At 36.9% G+C, this 12,647-nt stretch overlaps 1 protein-coding gene across 2 annotated transcripts; it reads right to left on the bottom strand.

Moving 5' to 3' along the window:
- Nucleotides 1–3,220: 3,220 nt before the first annotated feature.
- HMOX1 (heme oxygenase 1) lies at nucleotides 3,221–8,537 on the bottom strand. Of its 2 annotated transcripts, none has more exons than XM_077452594.1 (5): nucleotides 8,390–8,537; nucleotides 6,014–6,134; nucleotides 5,360–5,851; nucleotides 4,727–4,823; nucleotides 3,221–3,594 (listed from the first exon to the last, which is right to left on the bottom strand). In XM_077452594.1, exons 1-5 carry the CDS (start codon nucleotides 8,419–8,421, stop codon nucleotides 3,473–3,475), a joined length of 864 nt encoding a protein of 287 aa, XP_077308720.1. In that variant the 5' UTR covers nucleotides 8,422–8,537; the 3' UTR covers nucleotides 3,221–3,472. The 2 variants fall into 2 exon arrangements, with proteins under 2 accessions (XP_077308720.1, XP_077308722.1); XM_077452596.1 differs by having other exon boundaries at nucleotides 3,221–3,591.
- Nucleotides 8,538–12,647: the final 4,110 nt, after the last annotated feature.

The raw sequence follows: 12,647 nt of genomic DNA, 5'->3' as shown, positions 1-12,647 counted from the left end.
CGATCACTGTCACTTACAAAACACTAAACACATAACTGCAGCGATCGCAGAGTCAGGCCTGATCCCTGCGATCGCTAACAGTTTTTTTTGGTAGCGTTTTATATTTAAATCCGGAAGGCAGTGCTTGGTTTTCGGGGTCCAGTACGTGGCTAGGCTCCCAAAAAGTCCCCCACATGTGGTATCCCCGTACTCGGGAGAAGCAGCAGAATTTATTTTGGGGTGTAATTTGACTTATGCCCATAGCATGTGTGAGCAATATATCATTTAGTGACAACTTTGTGCAAAAAAAAAAAAAAATTGTAATATTCCTGCAACTTGTGGCAAAATATAAAATATTTCATGGACTCGACATGCCTCTCAGAAATTTCCTTGGGGTGTCTACTTTCCAAAATTAGGTCATTTGGGGGGGTTTTGTGTTATTTTGGCATTTTATGGCCTTCGAAACTGTGATAGGTAGTGAGGAGTGAAATCAAAAATTTGCACCCTTAGAAACCCTGAAGGCAGTGATTGGTTTTCGGGGTGCCGTACGCGGCTAGACTCCCAAAAAGTCCCACATATGTGGTATCCCTGTACTCAGGGGAAGCAGCAGAATATATTTTGGGGTGCAATTCCACATATAACTATGGCATGTGTGAGCAATATATCATTTAGTGACAACTTTTTGTAAACTTTTTTTTTTTTTGTGTCATTATTCAATCACTTGGGACAAAAAAAAAATATTCAATGGGCTCAACATGCCTCTCAGAAATTTCCTTGGGGTGTCTACTTTCCAAAATGGGGTCAATTGGGGGGGTTTTGTGTTATTTTGGCATTTTATGACCTTCGAAACTGTGATAGGTAGTGAGGAGTGAAATCAAAAATTTGCACCCTTAGAAATCCTGAAGGCAGTGATTGGTTTTCGGGGTGCCGTACGCAGCTAGACTCCCAAAAAGTCCCACATATGTGGTATCCCCGTACTCAGGAGAAACAGCAGAATATATTTTGGGGTGCAATTCCACATATAACTATAACATGTGTGAGCAATATATCATTCAGTGACAACTTTTTGTAAACTTTTTTTTTTTTTGTGTCATTATTCAATCACTTGGGACAAAAAAAAAATATTCAATGGGCTCAACATGACTCTCAGAAATTTCCTTGGGGTGTCTACTTTCCAAAAAAGGGTCTTTTGGGGGGGTTTGTACTGCCCTGCCATTTTAGCACCTCAAGAAATGAGATAGGCAGTCATAAATTAAAAGCTGTGTAAATTCCAGAAAATGTACTCTAGTTTGTTGACGCTATAACTTTTGCGCAAACCAAAAAATATACGCTTATTGACATTTTTTTTACTAAAGACATGTGGCTGAATACATTTTGCCCTAAATGTATGACTAAAATTTAGTTTATTCGATTTTTCTTATAACAAAAAGTAGAAAATATCTTATTTTCTCAAAATTTTCGGTCTTTTTCCATTTATATCGCAAAAAATAAAAATCGCAGAGGCAATCAAATACCACCAAAAGAAAGCTCTATTTGTGGGAAGAAAAGGACGCAAATTTCGTTTGGGTACAACATTGCATGAACGCGCAATTACCAGTTAAAGCAGTGCAGTGCGAAATTGTAAAAAGACCTCTGGTCCTTAGGCTGTTAATTGGTCCGGAGCTGAAGTGGTTAAAGCGGTAGGAAAAAAAAACCTTCTCCCTGCAAGGGTAATGTCATAATGTGCTAGTATGCATTGCATACTGGCACATTATGAAAGACATACCTGAAAATGAAGCCCTCCAGCGCCACACTGTCATCACTGACAGGGCTTCCATTTTCACTCAGTCTTCCTTCCAGGTTAGCGGGCAGCAGCCATCTGATTGGCTGAGCCGCAATATCGTCACTTCTACGCATGCGTCACCGGTACTGCTTAAGTAAATATCGCCTAAACAGTACACGTTTAGGAGATATTTACTGTACCTACAGGTAAGCCTTATATAGACTTATATGTAGGAATAAATCAGCAAAAACACCTTTACTACTAAGTCATTTTGCCACACTCATCTATCAGTATTTTTCCTGTTCATCTTAAACCAATAACATTTTAAAAAAAAAAACACTTCAGGGGTTCTAACCTTTTTCCGTTATAGCAAAAGTTAAAATATACTTATATATGTTTAAAAATACTTACAACAATACCTAGAATAACATGTCCATGTTCTTAATGCTGAAATATGTTGCACTTATAGTGCACATTTCATACCACCCCCCCCCCCCCCTTCTTCATTCTGTACCTCTTATTTGTTTTAAATTGAATTGAGCAAAAATATATTTCCTTGAAATATAAATGATAGAGCCATTTCTATTTACAAGTTAGTAAAACATTTATTTCTAGTCTGTAAAAAAATCAAAAAACATTTAGTTCAATCACCTGGATTGATAGGTATACATACATATTTTACAAAAGATTTAAAAAACAATTCTTACAACAGTTATATACAATATTCTTAAGAGCATACAAATATAAGAAATTCCAAAAAATAATACCTATGGTACTTTGTAACACTTTGGGGGGAATTTACTAAAACTAGTGCACAGAGAATCTGGAGCAGCTCTGCATAGTATCCAATCAGCTTCTAGGTTTTATTGTCAAAGCTTAATTGAACAAACTGAAGTTAGAAGCTGATTGGTTACTATGCACAGCTGCGCAAGATTCTCCGTGCTCCAGTTTTAGTAAATCTCCCCCACTTTGTTCTTAATTTGTTGTTTCTCATGTTACATTTTGAAGTTACTCATTGCAATTGTGGCTTCCCCCCCTCTCTCTCTCTCTCTCTCTCTCTCTCTCTCTCTCTCTCTCTCTCTCTTCTCTTCTGTTTCAGTTTCTGTTTATTTCAATACATCTAATTTACAGGTAAAAGTATTACACAGTAATAAGATTTTTATAAAACAGTTATTCATCTTATGAAATAAAAATGGTATTGTAAAAGTTGTAACAGGTTTTACAGATAATTGTGAGTATGAATGTTTAATATGTACAATACTGAATACGGAAAAAGGGACACCTTACAAGCTCTGTTGGAATGAAACCCACAAAACTATTAATGAGCTGAAAGATGAAACAACACTTTCACATGTATCACTACTGAATTTGTTAGATCCACTCTTTTAGAAGTCATGCACATTTATATTTCATGTCTTCCTAATGGGATTACATGAAAGCCTAACCAATCATGTTACAGAATGAAAGATGACCTGCTGGAAAGATTCAACTATTGTATTGAATAAATAATGGAATGATAAAAGGTGTCATTGCTTTTTAGTAGTGATATAAGCAGGCATGGCAGATTTCTGTTTAGGTAAAGCAATCAAATAACATGATTATGTGCATTTTGGTGTAACAATCATAACACAAATCATCTAAAAGTTTGTCTTCTTTGCAGACAAAGCAGTTGTTACATTCAGATATGCCAAGAGTTTTTTTCATTACAATCATTTTTACAATTTTTTTTTTTTATAAAATGTAAAGTCCCATGATGGCCAAGAGAACACATCCACCAATGGCAACCCATCTTGGAAACTGATTGAAGAATGTTGTCTGCTCAGAAGTATGGATCCTGTAGTTGGAGTCTCCTGCTAAAAGGGGAAGAACATAAATAAACATTAATAGATAGTCATATATTAGTATTTTGCCTGTCCATAGTTTTTAAATAACAATAATATTTCTACTTGAATAACAAATACACATCTTTTTTTTCTGAGTACAATATACTATTTTCTTTCAGGTATTTTGATGAATTCTATTAATAATGTTAAGGTTATACTTGAATATTTGTAAAAATGACTGATCCACAAGGCAAATCTATATGCTTTCAATTTCCACATGTAAGAACCAGTAAAATTAGTTATTTCTCCCCCTTAAGAGTTAACTTCTGCATTCTAGAGGACTTATTGTATAAGTTAAGTAACTGCAGATGAGAAGTCCCCCAGAAACCCTTCTGCAGATTTTATAGCAGGAGAATAGACGTGGAAAAGGGAGCTGTGATAGGCTACAAATATATTTCAATTCATCAGATTGCCTGCTAAATGCATTTCTAGCTATTCACTCCTCTCTACTGCAAATCTTAAACAATTATAAGGCAACTGTATTGGTTAATGTTATATTACAATACTTTTCTTCATTTTTTTTTCAAATCACACAAATGTTTTTAGCAGAATGTATTTGATTCCAAATAAAACAGTTGCCATTCTATAAGTATTTTTTAATACATTTCTGAAGAGAGGGAGAAGTGTCTTTATTTCTTATAAAGTTATTATAAAACCCATCTAATTGACCCCTTTACTAGGTTTGTTGGGAGGGAGTACCCACTTACCTGTCCTTATGACCACTTAAGGACCTCATTCTCAATGCCCACATGAACTGCTAACAGGATATTGGTGCACTAAATTTGTCACGATGCTAGCCAATAACCTTTATTAGGAACCACAGTTTTTTCAAAAATGAAATTAAAAAAGCTAAATTTGCCCAAGGCAAAACCAGTGGATCAGATTTCAGGAGCAAATCTAGCAAACGAATGATACAAATGTTGCTTAAATATTAGTTCATCCCCACTATGTTGATCGTCAGTCTACAACTAATATTACCTGCCCCACAATGAATGAAGTTACCACTGAACAGTCAAAATCACATTATTCTAATTATTACTATTTCACTGGTATTGTTTTACACCATAAAAAATCAGTTCAAAATGGAATAATAATATCGAACCTTTTATTGATTTGGGTACTCTGTTTCTTAATGTTGTAGCGTCATCTGTTAAATTTTCATTCTGTCTTGTTGATAATGTTTGCAGTTCTTCAAACACCTTAAAAAAGAATAAATATAGTAAATTAGATATATGATAAAAGTTACAACTTTTTTTTTCATAAAAATGTAATATGGTGGCCAGGGCTATAATAATAATTGCAACGCAAACAATACTTGCTGGAGTGGTCCAATTATTAGGTTAGTAGGGGTCCAACTGCTTTTTTTTTAAAGCCAAGACTCTATTAAGCACTGGTGAGGGAAAATTAACTGGGTCCTTTGAGGAGTAATATGTACACTTAAATATTGAAGTGGTAGTGCAACTTTCTACAGCAGCCATAACACAGCTCTGAAAAGGGAGTAAGGTGTAACTGGACGGGGAGGGGGCTTCCTGCTAAAAGTACACCAACAAATGTATAAAATAGCAGGTAACATTTAATTAATGTGCTAGAAAATGTGTCTCCATTATGATAACCAGATGAAGATGTACAATAGTGCTCACAAATTATTATTTTAGTTCTTAACCTTTCAATTAATTGTTAATCTATTTCTTTGAATGGATTTTTTTCTTGTCCAACAAAAATATAGAATGATTACCTTTACATTAAGCAAAAATGCTGTCTTTGCTTCTTCTAAGATTTTTTTTTTGGTAGCACTGTCAAAATCTATAGAGTTCATTCTGGAGCGATAAAGCTGTTTGAACTTTGTTGCATTGGTAACATGTGGAAAGGTGAAAAAGGCCAGTCCTTCCCCAGTGGCTGGTAGCTGAAGTGCTTTCTGAGCAATCTTTTTCAGAACTTGACCACCTGAAAGGTCTCCTAAATATCTTGTGTATGCATGAGGTAACAGCAACTCTGGTTCCTTACGACCGATATGATGAAGCCTCTCTACGTAATTTTTAGTGGACTGTGGGAAATTGATCTTTTTTCGCCACTGTGGTCCGAAGAAGTATTCAAGATCTTCTTCCAAAGCACTTTTGCGATGGAGTTCCAGAGGGAAATACAGTGGGGAAAATACTGGATTTTCTTTGTTGCGTTCAATCTCTTCTTCCAGGGCTTCGTACACATAGTATAAGGATGACATGACAAGCTATAAATGAGAGAAAGTCAAAATATCAGATAAAAGACCTGCCATATTTTCCTGTTTATGATATCTCAAGAGTAATAATGTAAAACTTTATACTGACTAAATTCATGTAAAATCTCCATAATGTGATCATTGTTATGATAATCAGCTAGTTAAAAATGTTACCTTGAATTCATGTAATGTGACGTGTCCTTTCTGAAAATTCATCATGAACTCTGTATTTTCTGCTTGCTGATGGACATCCTTTGTTGCTTCTTTTAAGGCCTCAGACAAGTCCCCCATAACACTAAAAGGGATAATAGTTCAACGTTTTTTTTAAAATATAAATTATTAAAGCAAACATGTAAAAAAATTTGGCTCGACAGTGGTACTTTGTAATAGTTATTCACAAACTGTAGAAAAGATTAAAAATAATATCTAATACAATGCTTTCCTGTCCTAGACATTTTTCTGAAACCAATCCCCCACTGTGGCTTCACATTTTTTACATGTTCTTACCATAAATAAAAATGTCATTAGATATAGAATTTATCACCTCTCAGGCAAGCTGGTCACAGATTATTTAGAAATCAATAGTATGTCTATGGGCTCATCTTAAATTGGCCAGCTATATTCTGATTTAGAATGGATCAGCTGGGCTGAATGTTCCTGGGCAGTCACATATGTGATCAGTAAAGCCTAACTCTAGGCAAAAGATTTTATCTTGTTTTGGATGCAGGGACGGGTTATAACCTCTGTTAGGTTTTTATATCTGCCTGTGTGCCTATTGGGGAGATTTCCCCTCACTGTCAGGTAAGGAAGGGGTAGAACTTGTGACAATGTTTTATTGCTTTTGGTGCCTTCCTACCCTTGTTAGACACCTTTCATTTGTTTACAGGTGTAAAAGGGACAGAAAGCGAGGGAAAATCTCCCAATTAGTCAACGTACAGAAAAAAAGATAAGCTGGTGTCAGAGGTAGCAGTAAATCAAAGCAGGGAAAGATCTTTTGGCACCAAACTTGCACCATTTGGTGTCTTTGAGTAGCTTCAAGGAGCAGACTATAGATACCATATTCGACCCATGGACCAGAATAATTTCATGCTTACATAGAATTTCTACCTGGGTGCAATAGGTTGATGAAGTTCTGTTCTGATTTTGAATATGCATATACATACTGTATGTTCTCTTCATATAAATGTTTCCATTCATCCAATGAGAATACTTTGCTGGAATCAAACTAGAATCCAACAGGCCAAATGCTGCTGATTTCCTGTTTTAACAACGTAAACAAGCCAGCAGAGTGAAGCAATAGAACAAAATGTGAGAAGTATGTTGAGCAATGTTTCATCTCTACTTGAAAAATCATTAAGAATCTGCATGACCTACTTTCATTCCACTGTGGAGTCATAGCATTTACAGATATCAAATTAATGAGTTGCTATAGTGGTTACAGTGGCAATATGTGCAAATACTGAAAACTGAAGTTCTTACCCACAGAAGCCCATCTGGTTGCTTCACCTCAACACTTTTCCCCTGCTATTTAGCAAATGATCCCACAAAATGGATTTGACCTGAAGTGGGTAAAGTTTACCAGCTGCCTATATACTGTAGCTGTCATACCATGTCATTGCCTGAAAAGTGTTTAGCCAAAATTCTATGTTTTGTTTTGGGTAAAGAGGAAGAGTAAGAACCTCTGTATGTGTCCAACTGGGGAGATTTAACCTATTTGTCCTGTTGGTTTAACCACTTCATGACCACAATATCTCTTATATATGTACATATATATATATATATATATATATATATATATATATATATATATATATATATATACTGCCTGTACAACTAAAATGTGTTTGAATAGATGCTCAGTATTAAAAGGTACCTACAACATAGCTAATTGTGCATAGGAATGTTAAAAGAAACAGAGAATGAGATTAACATAGTTATTACTCTGACATACTTTTGTAATGTATTCATTTATTGCACAATAATACTAATGCCTGTTTGCATGTTTCGCATTCCTTAGTGACACATTATAGATTATTATAATAATTATAGATTATTAGTGCTTAAAGAGCAACTGCAGCCAAAAAGTTTCTTTTAATTTTGGATAGGGTGAAGAGGGATTAGAACATCTGTCAGGTTTTGTTGCTGTCTGTGTCACCGTTAGGGTTGCCATACACACCACAATCTGTACAATCCCTGAACAATCTCATTTACATCTAACAAAACTCGCATTTAAACAGTCGTTAGTAGATCCAATTAAGATTTTACAATCATATTGTGCAGTGTACAGCTAGCTTTAGGAAGCTTCAACCTCTCTATTTGTCCTGGTGACTATTATCACTAAGAGTGAAGGTGAAACAAAATGCCAAATTTTGAATTTGCAGAAGTGAGCCTGATTTTGCACTTTCCAGCTTTAGTAAATAATACACATTGTGTACTTAAAAGTGGGGTATGCCTGTACGTGATTTACTCAGTTCTACAGGCAGTAATATAAGTAGGGGTAAGTCACAAAATATAGAATGTAAAAATAAAACATAAGAGTAACATGTTTACCCGTTGGATTCCTCTCTGTCGGATGATTCCATGTTCGGTCCCTGAGTCTCGGATGTGATGTCCTCACTGAGTTGTGCAGGCAGCTTCTGATGAACAATAGTACGCTCGCTCTTCTCTTTTATAGGAGAACTGCTTCTCCTTTTCCAGTCATGTGACAGGACTAGGAGTGCTGACTGGGATCTTTCCAAAGATACGTTATTACAGACCGAGGAGGAGAGAAAGGAGAAAAACAGGAGTCAGTAGAAGTACACTGATTTGTGTCATGTTGTAACTTCTGCCTAGAGGGAAGTGAATACTCATTACACTGCAGAAATATACAAATGTCTAACTGGCTATTGGGTGTGAAATTGGGTATGCTCTTTTAACAGAGCTGACCGCCATAAGCTTAAATCTGACTTTTGTTTTTTGAACCCTACAGCACCTATCCACAAACCTGTAAACGGTGTTAATTTTGTCTATGAAAATATTTTAACACTGGTACTGGAGATTTTAGTTGACTAAAATGCGACTAAAACTAAAATAATTCAGATCACTAAAATAGGACTAAAGCTAAATTGGCCTTTTATTCAAAAGACTATGACTAAAACTAAATTGAAATTTAACATCCAAATTAACAAGGACAACGCAATTCCATCCCCAGCCTGTAATAATAGCACATTAAAATTTAAACATGCACTATTGCACTACCCCATAAGAATAAGTGAGGGGCATTTACTAAGCTGCTGAAAGAAAAAAAAATAAGTACTGTCGCACTTTGAATAACAATTGCGCGGTCATGCTACACTGTACCCACATGAAGTTTTTATCATTTTTTTCACACAAATAGAGCTTTCTTTTGGTGGTATTTAATCACTACTGGGTTGTTGTTTTTTTGCTAAACAAACAACAAAAATAGTGTGTTATAAAACTTTGCAAACAGGTAATTTTTCTCCTTCATTGATGTGCTCTGATTAAGTTGCACTGATCGGCACTGATAGGCTGCACTGATAGGCACTGAAAAGGCGGAACTGATAAGGCTGCACTGATGGGCACTGATGAGGTGGCACTGATAGGTGACATTGATAGGTGACACTGATGGGTGACACTGATAGATGGCACTGATGGGCAGCACTGAAGAGCACTAATAGGTGGCACTGATATGTAGCACTGATAAGTGGCACCTGGCACTGGTAGGTGACACTGATAGGTAGCACTAATGATGAGGCACTGATGGGCACTGATTGGTACTGATAGGTGGCACTTGTGGGCACTGATAGGCAGCACTGCTTTGCACTGGTAGGTGGCACTGATGGGCATTGGTAGGCACAGATGAGGCAGCAGTGGCTCTCCCTGTTCGGGACTGTTGTCCCTCTGACAGAAGCTGGTGATTGGCTTTTTTTTTCTCCTGACGCTGTTAGCGTGAGAAAAAAAAATACCGGCTTTGTTTACATCATGCGATCAACTGTCATTGGCTGACAGCTGATCATGTGGTAAGGGGTCAGGATCGGGCCTTTACTCCGATCTATGATCAGCTTAGTCTTGTGGACTCACTGATGATCACAGAGCGTGCCGCAAAAATACCATAAATCTTTACCATAGTTTTTAGATGCTATAACTTTTGCGCAAACCAATCAATATACTCCTATTGCAATTTTTTTGGCCAAAAATATGTAGAAGAATATATATTGGCCTAAACTGATGAAGAAATTTGTTTTTTAAAAACATTTTTTCGGGGATATTTATTATAGCAAAAAGTAAGAAATATTGTTTTTTTTTTCTAAATCGTTGCTTTTTTTTTGTGTATATCGAAAAAATAAAAAAGAGGTGATCAAATAGCATCAAAAGAAAGCTCTATTTGTGGGGAAAAAAAGGACGGAAATTTAGTCTGGGTGCAGCATTGCATGGCCATGCAATTACCAGTTAAAATGACACAGTGCAAAATTGTAAAAAGTGCTGTGGTCAGGAAGGGGGTAAAACCTTCCGGGGCTGAAGTGGTTAAACCAAAAGGTCAGTTGCCAAGACTTGAAGAAGGGATAGTCCCCTATATGGGGTTTTCTAGGCAGTTGCCAAGGCTTGAGGTTAACTTGAGGTTAACTGAATTAGTCTGGTAGCTGTACTTATTTACACTGTCCACCCATAAATATGGTGACAATGCCCCCCAATAAAGTATAACTGCGACAAAGGGAGACAGGACAGGACAGCTCAACTTGATTGAAGATCCAGCTGCTGACAGGTGTCCCAGGATAAAAAATATTTAAAGGTAGGCTTGGAGAGTGATTAGTTGACAGACTTCCTGCGAGAAGTTTAGGGCCAATCTTATTTGACAAACAGTGGATAGATCTGACCGGTAACAGCTGTTGATTGTCATCCTGCGTGGTGATAGGTAGAGAGGACCTGAATAAGACAAAAAAGGAGAACCAGAAACAACCCAAACACAAAAGCCACCTAGCAACAGACAAATAACCATATCTAAGGTTCACAATATATGTTACAATCTGAATGTACAATCTCCTTTAGATCTACTAACAATTATGTAGTGCAAGGGCCTGCCTGACTAGATATTAACTGAATGGATAAATTAGGTAGGTCTACATATTACACATTTTTGGCAAATTTGTTTGCACAAAGATTGTATAATTAGATTGTAATGTGTATGGTGAGCCTTATGCCCCGTACACAAAACTGTTGATTTTTGTTTGAAGGTTGTTGGTTCCAACTTGTCTTGCATACACGGTCACACAAATGTTGGCCAACAATTATGAATGTGGTGACGTACGAGACGTACGACGAGTCGAGAAAAAGGAAGTTCAATAGCCAGTGCGGCTCCTTCTGCTTGATGCAGAGCATGCATGAACTTTTGTGCGGCGGACTTGTGTACACACGATCGGAAATTCTGACAACAAAGTGTTGTTGGTGGAAAATTTGAGAACCTGCTAGCCAACTTTGTTGGTGGAAAGTCCGACAACAAATGTTCGATGGAGCATACACACGGTCGGAATTTCCTCCAACAAGCTCACACCCAACATTTGTTGTTGGAAAATCCGATTGTGTGTACAGGGCATAAGAATAAGAAGAGAGGTGCAAGGGATTTGAAATTCCATGGAACCCCCTCTTAAGTTTTGTGGCTCTAACATTATCATAAAGTCCAATTGTAGACTATTTTTACTTTTTTCAGATGGTTCTGGGAAGGGTTCCATCCCCTCTCAGGTTGTTATTTCTGCCTGTGTCCCTATGAGCAACGTTTCCCTCAGTTTCTTTGAGGACATGAAATGATGGAGACAGAGACAAAAGCACATTTTAGTAGGATGGTTAAGAATTCGAATTTACAACACTGTTTTTTATTGCTGTTCACATTTTTTGTTGCCTTAGTGACTATCACATCAGACAGTAGGTGAGGGGAAATCTTTCCAATGGGGTCACTCGTCACCTGTCCTGTCCTTTCTCACTTGATGGAGTCACATGAAGAATTCTAACCTCATTAGCTTTTTCCTGAATCCTGGGGATTCAAACATATTTTGGGGTTCTCAAACTGCCTTGAAACTACTATGTGGCCCTGGGGAAAATAATTAGCCTCAGTTTAAATTGGTAGTACCTGACCTAAGAAAGAAAAAGGCATACCGTACGGGTAACCCCTCCTTATCAACAACATCAAAAATGAAACTTCAGGTGCAGCAAGCAATATAATAAATGTTTGCTTTCGGGTTTAATACTGCTTTAAATGGTTTTAATAGTTGACCCGTAGACTTAAACCAACAAAGAGTTAATGAACAGCGGGTCAGATGACGTGCAGGAAGTCTAACTTGTGTTCCTTTCTTGCTTCTCATTTCCAGCTCTAAGGACATATGACCATGACTCAGCATTCCTGAGCCGAGTCTGGAAAACAACTAGCGTGACTCAGCAGAAGGTCTCCTGGGAGGCCATACTTGATGTATTGTTCTCCTGGATTTGGACTGTGGGAGAGAAAAGTGTGAAATCTGAGCATGAACTCACTGCAAAGAAAAATAACTTCTCAAAATGAAAGCATGACAATGCAGAGATTTGGAGAAGGTGCCTGTGCTGAACACAAAGATCTTACCGTTACTCAGCAAAACAGCATGTTCTGCTGAAAAAAAAACTATTTTTTTTTGTTCATCATAAAACTGCTGTCAGCCTGAGAAGAATCTGGTTGTATTTTTATTTTTTCCCTTTCCACTCATCCCTTTTTATGCTTGTCTTCTGTTTATTTTAGAATACCAAAACTATGGTAACTGCTTTATTTGATGGTTAGACTGCTTTTATA

Source organism: Lithobates pipiens, unplaced genomic scaffold, assembly GCF_037356315.1.
Source record: "Lithobates pipiens isolate NorthernLeopardFrog02 unplaced genomic scaffold, aLitPip1_a1.2 Scaffold_23, whole genome shotgun sequence".
Lineage (NCBI taxonomy): Eukaryota > Metazoa > Chordata > Amphibia > Anura > Ranidae > Lithobates > Lithobates pipiens.
Note: the sequence above shows the minus strand (reverse complement) of the source record. Positions and strands in the feature narration are given on the sequence as shown.

Bases quoted from the DNA above. Each gene is read 5' to 3' on its own strand.
- HMOX1 (XM_077452594.1), bottom strand. From the start codon at position 8,421: ATGGAATCATCCGACAGAGAGGAATCCAACGG. The intron at 6,135-8,389 runs GTAAACATGTTA...TATCCCTTTTAG, and splicing joins GACAGAGAGGAATCCAACGG to TGTTATGGGGGACTTGTCTG. The intron at 5,852-6,013 runs GTAACATTTTTA...TCTCATTTATAG, and splicing joins TCACATTACATGAATTCAAG to CTTGTCATGTCATCCTTATA.